This window comes from Nicotiana tabacum, chromosome 17, assembly GCF_000715075.1.
Source record: "Nicotiana tabacum cultivar K326 chromosome 17, ASM71507v2, whole genome shotgun sequence".
Taxonomy (NCBI): Eukaryota; Viridiplantae; Streptophyta; class Magnoliopsida; order Solanales; family Solanaceae; genus Nicotiana; species Nicotiana tabacum.
Genome location: NC_134096.1, coordinates 140,742,993 through 140,760,141, shown reverse-complemented (window position 1 = coordinate 140,760,141; position 17,149 = coordinate 140,742,993). Strand labels below are relative to the sequence as shown.

Sequence of the window (17,149 nt, the reverse complement as noted above, 5' to 3'; positions counted from 1 at the left end):
TTTGCCCAGAGTTCTAGAGATATATTGAATATCAATGAACTGTTTGGTAAATAATTAATGGTTTGGGAGGTGAATTCTGTCAAATATTACCAGTAATTCCAAAATCGACGAAAGCATAAACCGTAAAAGCTAGCTTGCCAAAATTATACTTATGGCCTCAAATGAAAAATAATTAATTGACAAGAAATATAAAGTAAGAACACATCCAGTATTCAGTGACTTCTAGCTTCGTGTTGGAAATGAAGAAGAACATCAAATAAAAGATGATTTGGTTCTTCTAGAATACTTGATTATCAACTCCAATGGTAATAATAATGCATTTAATAGGAAATTTTTTTTATCATTAAATTAAAACGTAATTTGTGCAAATTACATGATAGAAATTTAAAAGCTATCTTAGCTAGCATGAATGAATATGTTGATCAACTAAATAAAAGGTTAATTATAAAATTTGATGCTAAAAATAAAATATTTTTTAGTTTTTGACTCAACAGAAGATAATACCAACAATTACTACCAAAAAGAATACTTTAATACTTTAATACCAAATGGCCTTATACCATACATACATGTTGTCAAGTTTATTATTTCTTACGCATGTTAGTGTTATATATAATAGACTAATTTAAAATCAATCTTCCATTGTATATAGGTTAATTTTGAAAAAAAATATACTCGTCATGCTACTGAAAACTTAGATATTTCGAATAGCTTATGTAATAGCACGCAAATGGTATACAGAAGTTTTGATAATAACGTCATACAAGCGAAAATTATGATACTGGTGAATGTGCTTCTAAGTATATATTAACCATTGTTCAACTTTCGTCTTCCGAAACTAAAGAATATCCTTTTAAATTTGTGTGAAAATATTTTTTTGTATTTTATATTTTACAGTTATAATAAATAAAGTACAAGGACAAACGTCCTAAATATTGGACTATATTTACTGTAATATATTTTCTTGCATGAACAAGTAGACTATATTTACTGTAATATATTTTCTTGCATGAACAAGTATATGTTACACTTTCAAAAGGGATATCAATATTAACAACAAGAGTTCTGGTTACGACAGAGCAACCGAAGCATTAAAAGGAAACATACACAAAAAAACATCGTCTACAAGAAAGTGTTCGATAAGATACCATCACATTAAATATTTTTTTTAAAAAAGGATTTTAAAAAAATATAAAACCATCACATTAAATACTTTTAAATTATAATACATAATTATCTACTTAACATGACTAAATTGATCATTTGCGTAAGTTCTGATGATGTCCTTTTATTTTAAATTTACGTATTATGCTAATGTAATAGTATTTTTCGGCATTTAGATGAAATAAAATTTCTTTCATTAATTAAATTTTATTGTTCCTTCAAATAAAGAAATGTTTAAATCATCACGTGTTATTATTAACATAACGCATGTTCATAGATACTAGTTATATTAAAAGTACGAATACCTTTAGCGAAATGTTGTTTGTCTTTTTTTGTAACGACCCGGCCGGTCATTTTGAGAGTAATAGTCCCGATCCCCTATTAACTACTTTCTCCAAATATTTTTCTGCTTTTGTGACTTGTCGGGATGATTGGTTTTGAGTTTCGAAGTGTTTTGTGATACTTAGTCCCCAAATGAGAGCTTAAGCCTTAGGATTTGGACCGTAGTCGGAACTGTATGAAGACGAATCCGGAATAGAATTTCGTCAACTCCGTTAGCTCCGTTGAGTGATTTTGGGGTTAAGAACGCGTCTGAAATGTATTTTGGGAGTCTGTAGCAGATTTATGCTTGAATTGGCGGAAGCTAGTTTTTCGGCGATTTCGACCGATAGTGAAAATTTTGATATCGAGCTCGGAATGGAATTCCGAAAGTGGCTATATGTTCGTAATGTTGATTATGACTTGTGCACAAAATTCGAAGTCAATCGGACGTGATTTGATAGGTTTCAACATCGGTTGTAGAATTTTGAAGTTTCAAGTTCTTTAAGTTTTAATTAGAGGGTGATTCGTGATTTTAGCGTTGTTTGATGGGATTTGAGAGCTCGACTAAGTTCGTATGGTATTTTAGGATTGGTTGGTATGTTTGGTCGAGGTCTCGGGGGTCTCAGGTGTGTTTCGGATGCTTAACGGGTAAAAACTTGGACTTAGAGGAATTTCTGAACTTTGCTGGTTCTGGTGTTTTCGCACCTGCGTAAAAGAGACCGCAGGTGCGCGAGCCGCACATGCGAAGATGGAAGCGTAGATGCGATAAATCGAGAGTTGGACTGGGGTCGCAGGTGCGAGGAAGTTTTCGCATCTGCGATGCCCGCAAATGCGCATGGATGTTCGCACATGCGCAAGATGCGCAGAAGCGGAAGGGACTCCGCAGGCGCGAGGGCGCAGATACGACCCTTTCGTCGCAGATGCGAAGGCAGAGGGGGTAAGTGAGTTGCGCAGATGTGCACGTTTTTCTGCATAAGCGCACCCACAGGTGCGAGCCCAAGTTCCGCAGGTGCGGAAATACCTGGGCAATGATTAAAACCGAAGGGCTTCGCGATTTTTATCATTTTTGGCTTTGCAAACTCGGGTTGGGGAGATTTTTGAGAGCATTTTCGAGGCATTTCTTGAGATAAGTTCCTTGTGCTTATTTTTGGTCAATAATCTTGCCTTGCCATGTATTTTCCCCCCTAGTTAATGTGTATTTAAGGTGGAAATTGGAAGTTGGAGACTAAGGATTTGGGAGTTTGAATTGTGGATTGGAGGACCATTTGGTGTCAGATTTTAGTAAATTTGATATGGTTAGACTCGTGAGTGAATGAGCTTTCTAGTTTCGTGAATTTTGTCGGGTTTTGAGACATGGGCCCCGGGGGCCGGGTTTGAGCCAATTTCGAGTTTTTGGCCTAAATTTTGTAGTTTTTTTGTGGGATACATTCCATTAGCGCGTATTGATGTTATTGTACTGTTTTGAATAGATTCGGGCCATTTGGAGTCGGATACTCGTGGCAAGAACGTGATATCAAATTGATTTGAGCGGTTCGAGGTAAGTGGCTTGCCTAACCTTGTGTTGGGGACTTTTCCCTTAGGATATCTTGATATTATTTGGTATGTAGGCGCCGTGTACGTGAGGTGACGAGTACGTATACGGGATATTATTGCAAAAATCATGTTTAACCTTTTAAAATCATAAATTGCTTCTCTTATTAATTGTACTAATATGTTTAATTATGTAGTTTAGACTAGAAAAGCATGCTTACGTATTTTAACTGCCTAATTGACATTCTGTGCGTCATGTTCAGTTAAGTCCTTATTCACCTTACCTGTGTCCAGTATAAAATGTATAACTCGATGTCATGCCTGTCATTTCATCTTGCGTTGCATATTTAAATTGGGACTACGGACGTATTCCGGGAGATCCCCATGTACTGCATATTTACTTTAGGACTATGAACGTATTTCGGGAGATCCCCCTGTACTGCCTATTTACTTTGGGACTATGGATGTATTCCGGGAGATCCTCCTGTACTGCATATTTACTTTGGGACTACGGACGTATTCCGAGAGATCGCCTTGTACTGCATATTTACTTTGGGACTACGGACGTATTCCGGGAGATCCCCCAACATTGCATATTTACTTTGGGACTACGGACGTATTTCGAGAGATCCCCCTGTACTGCATATTCATTTGAAACTACAGGATGGTATCCCGAGAGATTTCTCACTGTGTTTACCTTGTTTTGAGCCGAGGGCTCCCTTAACTGTTAAATTTTTGAAAATTTCTTTAACCGTGTTACCGTAAATTCTACTTATATCTTTTACTGCTTAATTTATTATATTTACTCCGGTAGGGCCTTGACCTGACCTCGTCACTACTCGACCGAGGTTAGGCTTGGCACTTACTGGGTACCATTGTGGTGTACTTATGCCCTTCCCTGCACATATTTTCGTGTGCAGATCCAGGTGCGAGCTATCAGCCTCGGGGTTAGCGCGTGCTGCTGATTCTAGGAGACTTCAAGGTATTTTTGCTTGCGTCCGCAGATCTTCGGAGTCCCCTTCTACTCTCTCGTCTAGAGATTTTTCTTTATTATCCTCAGACTTTTGTATAGAACTACATAGATTATAACAGCTTGTGACTTAGCGATATTCCGGGTCTTGGAAAATTATTTTGTGTATGCCGAGTGGTTCTACTCTTGGCTATTTAAAATATACTGTTTATCTCAAAAATGTTGTATTTTCTTTATATTTTTCGCAATAGTAGGCTTACCTAGTCGTAAAAACTAGGTGCCATCACGACACCTTACGGAGGGTTAATTTGGGATCGTGACATTTTTACCCTTTAAAAATAGAGTTTGCACTAGATAAAATAATCATTTTATTATTTTTCTAATATTTGTGAATAGTCATTTAATTATTTTCGTAATATTCACTATTTCAAAATCAATTATATAAATTCTTTCCTTATTTGGATTGTGTAAAATAGTTATAACTCTTTCCTACTATGGTAACTACAAGAAACCTAAGCACAATTAAAACTAAACATGCTTATTAAAAAGCTTTATATGTTGCTGCGTTTGGGACATGAATAGGAGCCTTAAGACAACTTATCAAGACTATTGATGTGCAGATCGTGGGTGGTTAACGTGAGTTTGTATATTTTTCATGCCTTTGTTTTCTAGAATTTTTGGTGTTCCTTTTGCCTTTTTAACCTCTTGAAATAAAGAGAGAATTTTTGAATTTCATGAACTCCCTTATTACAAATACCTTGATATTTGATCTCCGCTTTGTTTCTTCGTTGTTTAGTGCCTTCTTCTTATCTTCTCTCTCTATATATACCTTACAAGTGGATCCATGCATCCAAGAATTGATTTTGAACTTGATTGTGATAATTAGAAGCAAAAATTCAATAAAGATAGAGATCCATCTCCACCTCCACTTAGAAGAAGAAAGAAGAATAAAGCTTAAAGGAATCCACTGAAGAAGAAAGAAAGAAAATATTTTTACCCTTCTAAAAATAGAGTTCAACTAGACAAATAATAATTTAATTATTTTAAAATAGTTATTTAATTATTTTCGTAATATCTAAAATTTTGAAAACAACTAAATTTGTGTATTAAATACATGTTTATTTAAAAGAAAATAATATAACCGATTTATAAAAGAAAAATAATATCAATTCGAGCACTTCCAAATATTTTTAGGTTTAGGTCTCTTTATATAAATAGGAAAAAAGATTGAAACTAATATTTAAGTTGACCCGTTAAATTTAATTTGTAAAAGAAAAATAATACTAACAATTTTGAGCACTTTTATCTTTGAGATCTTTTTCAATCTATTGGTTATAGGAGGTTACTTAGTGAGATTCCCCCTCCCCCAATAAGAGCCACCTTTATAGTTAATAAATTAGGGTTGTCACCTTGTACACACAAAATCAATTTTTATGGGGTAGAGTTTCTATCTTTGTATTGAATTAGTTAAATAGATCAACAATTATCATTCTCAAATTTACAATTTTCTCCTTAGCTTTTATTTTATAACAGAAATACAAATATTTAATATATTATGCACATAAGTTTTTAAAATTTTATACTCATGATACACACGTAACACTAAGACTGGTTGATATAAGTATAAGTATTCATTTAATGGTTAAATATATACTTTCGTATAAATTTCAGTATACAACTTTTAAAGGAGTGTTTTTTTTATTTTTTATGAATATATAATATATAACCATCCTAGTTTCCAAATTAATAAATTAAGAATTATTTTTTTTACAGAAATTAATAGATTAGCGTGTAGATCATTAAAAAAAATATGATAGGATGCATATCACAAAAGATAACATATATTAATGGTACAAAATGCAAAGAACTCAAATACTTATGTAGAAAACTAAGTACTTTAATTCTTGTACTCGATATTTATGTTGGTGAGAAATAGAAATGCATTTCCGAATGAAAGGCTGCAAGTAGGTTTATTATAAGAAGAATTTAAGTTATTTCTAAATATAATTTAAATAATTTTTATACTATTAATTTTATGATAGGAGGAAATTATTACTTTATTTTTCAAAAATTTTCTATTACTCATACAATAAATCAACTTATTATTAATGTGAAAACTGTGTATCACAGTAGTAGGGCCTCAAAAAACTTGTACCAGAAAAAGCATTTTCCAAATTTCCACCTACCACGCCCTCCATCGCTATTCCCACCTAAACAACAATCTTTTAATCTAATACACTATGAAATCTAAAGTCCCTTAACCACCAAACCATCCACAAATCGTCGACGCCACAACTTATATGCTTTCCCTCCGCCACACCAAACCTCAAATGGCGTCGTCTTTCTGCCCAAAACAGGCTTTATCTTTCACCAGCTCTGCCCACCAACTCCACCAATCCAGAGCAATTCCACGGGACATCCACGTGCGTTTCCCTGCTTCCGGCTCTTTACCTTCTTCTTCCAGGTGTGGGGTGAAGTCGAGTGCCGCACGATTGAAAGTGCTGGCAACTTCTGCGACGAAAGTGATGGATCAGTCGCCGAGTAAAGCGAGTTCTCAGGCTCCTACAGTTGTTGAAGTGGATCTGGGTAATCGGAGCTACCCGATTTATATTGGGTCTGGACTTCTTGATCAACCTGACCTCCTTCAAAGGTACTTTGCTTGTGCTATCTGCTGCTTATTGTTTAGCTTTTACTCGTTATGCATTCGAATTTTTAATGATATCTATTCGGCGACCGGAGTTATACCGCTTAGTAAACTTAAATTGAGTATTTAAGAAGGATGAAACTAGACAGAGGCCTCAAGCTTAACATTTGAGTTAAAAACTCTTCTTTAGTACAAACGGTAAGAAAAGTTTTGCATTCTTTAGTATCAGTTTAATTGATAGAGAGACGATAGCTACTAATTAAATATGTGGATGATGTTAAGTGAAATTATAAATATAATTCTTTAGCTGAAAAGCCCGTGAGAAGGAAGGAGAATTCTTAAACATCTTATGAAGAAAAATGTAGCTGCTGAATCAGGATAGAGTATGAGATAAGAATATTTGATTGTTTCTGAATTTGGTTGTTTCTAAAGGCATAATGACAGGTTTTTATGACGTTCTCAATTGAGTTTCTGAATTGAGTTTTTATCATTCCCATGATGTCCTAGGTGGTATAGAGGGTATAATCATATGTCTGGCTCAATTCTATTGTTCGGTAATATGCAAAATGTCTTATGCTTTTAGGAATTAACTCTTCATTGCCGATGTCTTTCAGTTTTCATAGTCTGTAAAGAGGGAAGTTCCCTTTTGGTGGTTGTGGATGAGTGTGCCAAACTTTTTTTTTTTTTTTTTTTTTTGATAAGTGAAATACCCTTTGACTAATTGACCAAGATGGTTGCACAGGAAATAAAAGAAAAAAACAAGTACAAAGTGGAAATGTAGGCTAATCGTGATCTCCTATCAAGCCTATACAACCATTTATACAAAATGACATTCTTTCTTCACACCAAAGTATACATTATACAAGAAGATGTTATTTAAGCTTCTCCCGTTGCCTCGAAACACCCTTCCGTTTTCTTTCATTTCATTTAGTCCAAAAAGGCATAGTGGACTAGTTTTCCAAGATTCTTTCCCCAAACACCCTTAGCCTTCAACTTGCCATAGCTTCTAACACTGCCTATCTGTGCACTCACTCGATGTCGAACAAAGAGAACACTACCCCCCAAAACTGTAAGGACACATTACAGTGTGACAGCAACTGATCACCATCCTCCGCGTATTCCTTGCACCTGCAACACCAACTTACATTTAAGCAGGAGAGAGAAATGCGTACTTGCTGTGCGTCCAGTGCCTACTAAAAGTTCTTCATTTCTGCTCCTATAGTTTGGATTCAACTGGAACTTTAGCGACTTCTTAATTGAGTAAGCAAACTAGATGTATTTTCACAATTTAATGGCAGTGTTATCAAAACTCATGAATATTGGATTTCTGTGCTATTATGTAACAAAAAGTGAGTAGAGATTGGTAAAGTGTACATGCGAACGCAAGTTACAAATGATGGGTTAGCTTCACTTATCAATAGTCTTCCTTGTATGTAAAAGCAGATACAATGTGCTCAAAAAGTATTTATTTATGATGCATGTAATAATAGTTGGTGAAGGTGCATGTAAATGCACATTAACCATTTCTCAACAAACCTTTTCTATTTGAACTAAAGATTTTCACGAAAACATTGTCCACTACAAGCTATTACGGATCAAAAGTGAGTCACAATTAGTTAATCTCCCAGTTTGCAACATGAGATGTGTTCAGATCAACTTATTGAATCCAAACAGCAAAACCTAGGATGATGTTACAGACTTACAGCAATAGATTTTGTTTCCTGTAGTAAGTTACTAAGCATAAATGAACACAGAAAATAACAAAATGGAAAGGCATTGAGGTGAACGAATGTTACTGCTGCTAGTCACTGTGAGCCCGACTTTCCTTTAAAAGAGGCCCAAACTGATTTCGAGAACCAAGTGAGATTGGATTATGCTATTCGGGGTTGCTCAGCACCAATATAAGATATTTCTCAGTCTCAAGGTTGTGGTTTCATTTGCTGATTTGTGGTTATTGAGTTGCTGGACTAGTAAATTTATGAGGTTTCAGAAAGAAATATGATAACCTTAGTATTTTGGTTTGATTCATCTATTGGTTGGTTGCTTTTACTTGTTCAAAGAAAATTAAGAAATCAATTTGAGTGATCATTCTAATTTTTTTTGCCTGACTTGGAATTGTTTCCAGTTCTGTTTTGGAAACATTTTTATTGTGTGTGTGTGTGTGTGTGTGTGTGTTTGTCTGTCTTTATATTCATTTGTGGCTTCTTGTGAATTCCCGTGTTTAATTTCTTCCCTGTCTTATTTGCAGACATATTCATGGGAAAAGAGTCCTTGTAGTGACTAACACTACAGTTGCCCCTCTATATCTTGAAAAAACTATAAGTGCTTTGACAGCCGGAAATCCTAATGTTACTGTAGAAAGTGTCATTTTGCCAGATGGTGAGCAATTTAAAAACATGGTAAGCAGCAATAGGTCCCAAGAATATGAGTATCAAGAGAAACATTTTATCTTTAAGGTTTATGTGACGTTGTCAATATGCTATTTCAGGATACTCTTATGAAAGTCTTTGATAAAGCCATCGAATCAAGGCTGGACCGTCGTTGTACATTCGTCGCCCTCGGCGGTGGAGTCATAGGTGACATGTGTGGATATGCTGCCGCTTCCTACCTCCGTGGAGTTAATTTTATTCAGATTCCTACGACTGTTATGGCACAGGTTCTTTGAGTTTCTTTCTTTTTTTATAATCAATTTACACGTGACTTGAAATGTGCACTATCATATCTAGTTTGGTATGGGTATGGATTCTTCACTTAGTGATGCTAACTTATGTATCCTGTTCTCTGGCCATAGTTCTCCGAGTTTTTCTCTTTTAAATAATCAATTCCATGCGGCATGATTTGTGCATTAATTACACATTATCTTTTCTAGTTCGATATGACTATGTATTCTGCTCTTTAGTGATGCTTAATTTTGTATCCTGTTCTTTTGGTCCACTGTCTTTAGGTAGATTCTTCAGTTGGAGGCAAAACTGGAATAAACCATCCGCTTGGTAAAAATATGATTGGCGCATTCTACCAACCACAGTGTGTGCTTGTAGACACGGACACCCTGGATACTTTACCAGATAGAGAATTAGCATCCGGCCTTGCAGAGGTGATAAAATATGGACTCATTAGAGACGCTGAGTTCTTTGAGTGGCAAGAGCAGAATATGCCATTATTATTAGCAAGGTAAAAGAATAGTAACATTTGTATGGTATTGAGTAGTTGAATTGCCAACTTTTAGTCTGTCCAGCTTTTATCTCTAGAAAGGACTTACATAGGCACAAAATTTAATTTTTCTACCATCTTATTTGGCCCATTAAGAATGTAAGAGTACCCTGATGAGAAATTGGGGAATCTAAGAGGAGTTGAGCGTCCCACCCATTTGTTGGGAACATATTAAAGTCATTGAGCTTTATATTGGGCTTCAATTGGAAGTTAGTCTTCTTTTTGTAGTTAGCATTCACTGCATAAATATAAAATGGCATTATTCTCCCATATCATAACCTTTTCTCGATAAATTGAAATTATTCTAAAGGCCAAGCTGGGTTCAAAAGTATATAAGCTAAGATTTGTATCATTCAAGCTGAGTCGTCCATATCATGACCTTAAGCTTTCATACTTGCTAAGACTAATGTAAGCTGGCTATCTGATGCTATTTCACACGTTACTGAAAATGGTTATCCTTTTTCCAGGGACCCTACTGCATTTACCTATGCTATCAAGCGTTCCTGTGAAAACAAAGCAGAGGTTGTTTCTTTAGATGAGAAGGAAAGCGGATTGAGGGCAACTTTGAACTTGGGTCATACCTTTGGTCATGTAAGTGCTTGATAGTTGTTGCAATCCTTTTGCTGCTATTTTACGTGAGCTTGACGACCATCTCTTGGTGTCTCATCATTTAATAGTTTGTTTGCCTCTTAAGACTGTCATAGTTAAGGGAAACTAGATTTTTGTCATTACAACTTTATGCTAGTTTGTAAGTTTCAATCTTGTTTATTTGTTTCATCTTAAAATGCTCAAGGGACTTTGATGCTTCTGGAAGTCTCTACTTCCTTGTCCGGAAAAGAATGCTTTTTTTGATGCGCAAACGAGTGAATATTCGTATCTTAAGGAAAATATCAAATGTTACGTAGTCTTTTCATAAAGTCATGTTCTGAGTTAATTGTCCTCTCACTGGAAGAGCTATTATTTGCAGGCAGTTGAGACTGGTTTTGGCTATGGGCAGTGGCTTCACGGAGAAGCAGTTGCTGCTGGCACGGTATAGGTTTCATACTTTTGTCACCTCATATGCAAGTGGCCCCTTCCCCTACTGGACAGCCCCTTAGAGAAACGTGAAAGAAGGAGAAAACATAAGAAAATAAAGAGAGGGATCATTTTATATATGTGATGCATAAACTAGGTGCTATTTTTTTCAGGTCATGGCTGTTGACATGTCACGCCGCCTTGGTTGGATTGATGATTCACTGGTACAACGGGTGCAGAATATCTTACAACAGGCAAAGCTGCCAACTTCACCTCCAGAAACTATGACTGTAGAGATGTTCAAGTCTATCATGGCTGTAAGAGTCAATAGTTTGTTGAGCTCCTAATAGCTAGAAGTCATTGCTTCAACCATTGATTCTGTTGTTTTTGGTGTCAGGTTGATAAAAAAGTGGCCGATGGGAAGCTAAGACTCATCCTTCTAAAAGGTCCGCTAGGTAACTGTGTCTTTACCGGTGATTATGACCAGAAGGCCCTCGATGAAACACTGCGTGCATTTTCCAAATCTTAAACAGTCGCGGATGTAACATACAAGTAAATGCTCGGTTAAAAAACGAAGCCCTAGTGATCTGCTACAAACAACCCTTAGTCCTTTCTGTGAAAAGGTTGCTCAAGGTTGTAGGCTGCTCTGGTTTCACTTGGAGGTATGGGCATGCCCTCCGTGAAATACTAGATGCCTTTTTGCTAGTTTTTACCCTTGGTTAGTGTAATATTTTGTCCGGCTTTCAAATCTTTGTATACAGCATTTGTGTGTGTATTTCTATGCCGTCAATTGTTCATTATACTTGTAGGGCATTATCTTGTTGGATATTGGCTTAATAGCTTAATAGTGGAGCCCCATTAACTGTTGTATCTGCTAATAATATTCATAATGGATGAGTTGTCTCTTCAATCAATATACTTTCTGAATCAAATGATGCTTTTCTTTAGCTGTTTATTCCAGAAATGATGATAAAACTAGTCCCATGTACTTATATTTTTGGTCAAACATGTAAACTTATTGCTCCTACAGCTAACACAGCCAATTATGGAGGGGGTCAGCTCGAGACGTGGGAATAAAATCGCTTGTGCATGAGTTTGCAAATTTGGCCGCTTCAATTAGGCAACTGACTTTGAATTTAATGACTGATTCTTTTATCAATTATAATACCTCTATGTTGGGAAGTCTTGCAAGCCAAGATCCACCTGCTAAATATCCCCTCTAAAACAGCTGGATTTTGGCCATTAAATTAAGCAAACAAATCGGTGGGAACATGGTTGTAGTAGTTGCACCAAATTTTCATTCTAAAATGTTTGTACCTAACAAAAGTTAATAAATTTGTGGATACCTACTTGTAGCGTCAATTTTTAATATTGTTGCAGTGGTCACAATCGTCATAAAAGCGCTTTGTCATTTTATCACCCACGTCACCACATCTCTTATCAGATCATTTGTACACATCAATATATGGTCATTTGTTTCTGTTAGTCATCAATATATGCCATTAATAAGCATGTCCTGATAATTCAAAAATGTTTAGATATAGAGTTGTTGCTTAATGCACTGCTTTCTGAAATTCCACCTAATATATGGAGTAAATGATAATTTTACAATAAGATGCTGTATACTAAATTTTAGATAATATTTTGTTACTTTCATATCAAATCCTTTTTAATGGAAGAATGGCCAGGGAGGAAGAGAAGAGAAAAAAGGATAGGTGCATATCTTTCTCCGAAATTCCAAGCCACTGAACTCCAGTTTTTGCCAGTAACTATAATTAGGTAGTGTGAATCAATTTCATAATGTTGCAATAATTATTTGGAATTTTAGGTACTTTCTTACTCCTATCATTGGCGTAGTTTGGAGGCCAAGTATATATTTCCAACTAAGATTTGTTTCATCATACAATAAATTTTATATAGTCCATATTAGCTATTAATGCTGGGTAACATAATTCCCAACTTACTACTAGGATACAAGGCTGGTAACTAGTCGATAGTAATTACTTATATCACTGTTCACTGTGAATTTTAATTTTGTTAAAAATATGTACAATATAGGGCGAGAACTGTTTTTTTTCTCATTTCAGGAATTCATGTTGGTAACTAATAAGAATATAGATCTTTTCCTACGTGGCCCACCTCGCTATGTAAGAATTAAGAAACAAAAACTTTAGACATATTTTTCAAGTGGGAGACACTTTACCCAATTTTGAAAATTGAAAGAGGCAAACGTTTAAAAAAAAGAAAAAGAGGAAGCAAACGTGAACATGGCCCAGCAGGATTTGACTAAAAGAATATTTAGCAACACAAAGAATATTTTTTTTTGCTTTTATTCTAATTGGAAAAAGATAATCATAGTACTCTTAAATGGTACTATTACTTTTATCCGATTGAGATACGACAGTATGATAAAAAAATTCAATACACTTTGTAAATATACGACATAAAAGATTTGTCTTAAATCCAAAATTTATTGTGATAGTAATGGAGCCAAATTTGTCCCTAAGTATTATCTAAAGTTGTTTAACTCAATTTCAATGTGAATAAAAATTACGTTCAATGGTCGAGATACGTATTGAGATCACTCGAATTTTATTAACTCTATCGATTTTTTTATCCTATTACTATTGAATCTGAGAGCCTTGGTGTAATTGATATAGTTGTTGTCATGTGACCAGGAGGTGGGTTCGAGCAGTAGAAACAACCTCTTACATAAATGCATGGTAAGACTATGCACCGGGCTGACCTTTATTACTATTATGGAGTTCTAAAAAACTTATTTACATCAATTTAATTGAAATACATGCTATAATGCTTTTTACATATATTATTATCACTTCAGTACAGTTATATGGAGTATACGTTTTGATCTTACTTTGTCATTTAATTATAGTAAATAAATTAATATACTTTTAGATTAAACAACGGTGTATTTTGTTTCGCACAAATAGCCAAAATGATATTGAATGAAAACTTCAACGGCATTATTTCCCGGCTAAAAGAAAGGCTACTTATAACACCGATAACAAAGAAAACACCCATTTCTCTCTCTCTACCTCTAATTTTCTCTGTCTAGATCTGGGATCCCCAAATTTCGACTTCTCCCCATTCTCTCTTTTACCATTTCTCCCCTTTTCCCATTTTCATTTCACCACCCTACTCCCTTTCCCCTTTCCCCTCTTCTACATTTCTCTCTGAATTTCCCTTTCGTAGAATTAGGGTTAGGGTTTCGCCAACAGAAAAAAAAGAAACAGCATTTGATATGTCTCAGTTTTATCTGCTGGGTTTTCATGCCATTCTACATGTACAACGCCACTGAAAGGAATTTGAGAGGTTAAAAAGAAAAACAAGTAGCTCTCCCCACATACCACATTTCAATCTTTTTTTTTGTTTATAATTTTTTTCTGGGAATCAGGTCTTCTCAAGAAGATCTGAGAAGAAAAATGAGTGCTTCGAGGTTTATAAAATGTGTGACGGTGGGTGATGGTGCCGTTGGAAAAACGTGTCTCTTGATTTCTTACACCAGCAACACCTTTCCTACGGTTTGTACTTTTTTCCATTTTGCATCTTTTCCCTTAGTGTGGCTCTTGTTTTACCAATAGATTGATAAAAAAGTAGTAGCATTTCTATTTATACGGTATTCATTGTAAAATTATTGGGACTTCTAGTTTTTTCCTCTTATTGTGTAATGAAAATGAAATGGGGTGTGGTTTCTTTATTTTGTTATTTAAATTCTATATGGTGTATAAAAATGGTATCTTGTTTGTTCTCTTGGAGAATTTCTGGGTTCACAAATTTGTTTTCTTGAAGCCACCTTTTAATGCATACTGATTAATGCCTTGTTACAAATTATAGTTGCGTAATAAAAACTGCATCTTCTTTGTTCTCTTGGAGAAAGTTTTTTGGTTAACACAATTTATTTTCTTTAAGCCACATTTATAATTATATAGTTATTGCATGCACCCTTTTTCAATCTGGCAGTGATAATTAGCAGTAAATGTGAGATAACCGAGGAATGTAATGCTCTTTAATGTTAACTTGATGATTTTTTGGATCACTTCAATTAATCTTCACTCTCTGCTGCATTTACGTCATTGTTGTCTTTGGAGAAAGTTGTGGTATTATCATATCATCAGGATTTCATATGTTTTCTGTATTCTGAGACTGATATCAATCGTTTTCCCATTGGTTATTTGAAATATTTGACAGGATTATGTGCCTACTGTGTTCGATAATTTCAGTGCAAATGTGGTCGTCAATGGGAGTACTGTCAACCTAGGGTTGTGGGATACAGCTGGTAACTATTTTAGACACTATTTACTATGCATTTGCTGTTGAGCTTCTGATTACTATGACATATTAATGTGTTTCGATGCATATATCTCTACCATGAAAAGTTTGCTGTCCACATTTATTGAGCCTGATGAATTTTATACGGATTGCAGGACAGGAGGATTACAATAGGTTAAGACCTCTGAGTTACCGTGGAGCTGATGTTTTCATCTTGGCATTCTCTCTCATTAGTAAAGCCAGCTATGAAAATGTTTCCAAGAAGGTACGCTTCTACTTCTGTTTCGTTTGCTTTACTGAGTCTTATGATTATCCAATATTAAGTTTGTTTTGTTTATATGTTTCCAGTGGATTCCTGAGTTGAAGCATTATGCTCCCGGTGTTCCAATAGTGCTTGTTGGAACAAAACTTGGTGAGAATTCCATTAAACATGATCTGATCTTGTTTTGTTTCATATATCTAGGCATGGTGGTGATCAAGTTATCTCTTCAATCTTTTCTATTTGTTATTTAATTCTGGGTGGTAAAAAGAACTGAATCAGAGGGAAAATACTGTGGCAATAGAAGAATGTTGCTGCAACCTATGACCTAACTTGCTTGATTAAGTGAACTTTGATTGCTTGTAGTCGTCTAAGTTGCTCCGACACGGCAGTTTAGGTGCCGCATCCGTGTCGACATGACACTAATATAGGTGTGGGTATGGGATCCGTACCGGCGGGTCTAGTCAAACAATTTGGGTACTTTGACCACAACAGACGGAAAAATTGGAGACGAGATAAAATTTGATTCCTGAAATCGTACCAAAACTGGGGTAAATTTGAAGAAAATAGCATAACTTATGCACTTTATCTAGGAAATCAATACTTTACTTATCTACAACTTGAGAATAAAAAAGAAATCCATACTTTACAAGCTATACGCAAGTATTCCACAAAATTTCTCATAATTTAGAGATATTTTTATTTTTTTATTTTTTTGAAGTATTTTTAGCCGGATCCCAACACCCCTATCCGTACTAGGATCCGTATCCCCGAACCTTAGAATTTACATTTCGGATGATCTGACCTTTAGATCCGCACCCATATGGGACACCCGCACCTGTGTCCGAGCAACTTAGGTAGTCATAAATGAACCTAAATACAGTGGAACGGATCTAGATGATTCATATAGCAGAGATACCCGATGGATTAGGGATTAAGTTGTAGTTTGGTAGTAGATGGGGTTATCTTGCTGCTATTGCTCATATATTCTGATGTTGTGTTATCTACTTTCCACCTGTTTTGGACACAGATCTTCGGGATGATAAGCAGTTCTTCATAGACCATCCTGGTGCTGTGCCAATTACTACTGCTCAGGTAAGCGTCACTAGCACTCTTCCTCTGTTTGATGCCTGCTGGAAATTATACCTTGCTCTTTTTTTGCCATTATTTTGACTTCCCTATTTCAATTTTTAGGGCGAGGAGCTGAGGAAAACGATTGGTGCACCTGCTTACATTGAATGTAGTTCAAAAACACAACAGGTATGTTTTCTGTGGAGCATCTTATTCTTTGCACTGTAAGTTCTTTTGAGATGCTTCTTGTTAAGTGTATGGTTGAAATGTCCTGCAGAATGTGAAAGCAGTCTTTGATGCTGCTATTAAGGTCGTGCTCCAGCCACCCAAGCAGAAAAAAAAGAAGGGGAAGGCCCAAAAGGCATGTTCGATTTTGTGATCAACAGTAGGTCCAACAATATTACTGGTCACAGTTCTCCTTGTAATCTCTCCCTCATATTCCTTTGTTTTTCCTTTGTCTCGGAGAAAGTAGGAGGTCCATGTATGTCTCTTTAAAATTACTTGTGATCTCTTGAATTGTCAGGTGGCTCGGTTTTTTATACTGCTGTCATCTCTAGTTGTTGAGTCACAGCACCTTGTTGTAGGCCACTGTATTGTGCCCTCTCTGTTTTCATTTGCTTTATGTATTAATGACTGAAAGATCCAGTTAGAAAAAAAGAAATTTTCCCGGCAGTTT

General features: G+C 35.5%; 2 protein-coding genes across 2 annotated transcripts; both read left to right on the top strand.

Annotated features, from left to right (window-relative positions):
* Positions 1-6,104: 6,104 nt before the first annotated feature.
* On the top strand, positions 6,105-11,767 carry LOC107768348 (3-dehydroquinate synthase, chloroplastic). The gene is made up of 8 exons (XM_016587473.2): positions 6,105-6,635; positions 8,878-9,028; positions 9,118-9,285; positions 9,574-9,800; positions 10,307-10,430; positions 10,807-10,869; positions 11,027-11,170; positions 11,251-11,767. Exons 1-8 carry the CDS (start codon positions 6,286-6,288, stop codon positions 11,380-11,382), a joined length of 1,359 nt encoding a protein of 452 aa, XP_016442959.1. The 5' UTR covers positions 6,105-6,285; the 3' UTR covers positions 11,383-11,767.
* Positions 11,768-13,894: 2,127 nt separating this feature from the next.
* On the top strand, positions 13,895-17,141 carry LOC107768360 (rac-like GTP-binding protein RHO1). The gene is made up of 7 exons (XM_016587484.2): positions 13,895-14,395; positions 15,063-15,150; positions 15,299-15,408; positions 15,492-15,555; positions 16,433-16,497; positions 16,597-16,662; positions 16,751-17,141. Exons 1-7 carry the CDS (start codon positions 14,297-14,299, stop codon positions 16,850-16,852), a joined length of 594 nt encoding a protein of 197 aa, XP_016442970.1. The 5' UTR covers positions 13,895-14,296; the 3' UTR covers positions 16,853-17,141.
* The last annotated feature ends 8 nt before the right edge of the window (positions 17,142-17,149 follow it).

Bases quoted from the DNA above. Each gene is read 5' to 3' on its own strand.
- LOC107768348 (XM_016587473.2), top strand. From the start codon at position 6,286: ATGCTTTCCCTCCGCCACACCAAACCTCAAATGGCGTCGTCTTTCTGC. The intron at 9,801-10,306 runs GTAAAAGAATAG...TCCTTTTTCCAG, and splicing joins ATGCCATTATTATTAGCAAG to GGACCCTACTGCATTTACCT. The intron at 10,431-10,806 runs GTAAGTGCTTGA...TATTATTTGCAG, and splicing joins TGGGTCATACCTTTGGTCAT to GCAGTTGAGACTGGTTTTGG.
- LOC107768360 (XM_016587484.2), top strand. From the start codon at position 14,297: ATGAGTGCTTCGAGGTTTATAAAATGTGTGACGGTGGGTGATGGTGCC. The intron at 15,151-15,298 runs GTAACTATTTTA...TACGGATTGCAG, and splicing joins AGGGTTGTGGGATACAGCTG to GACAGGAGGATTACAATAGG. The intron at 15,556-16,432 runs GTGAGAATTCCA...TTTTGGACACAG, and splicing joins GCTTGTTGGAACAAAACTTG to ATCTTCGGGATGATAAGCAG.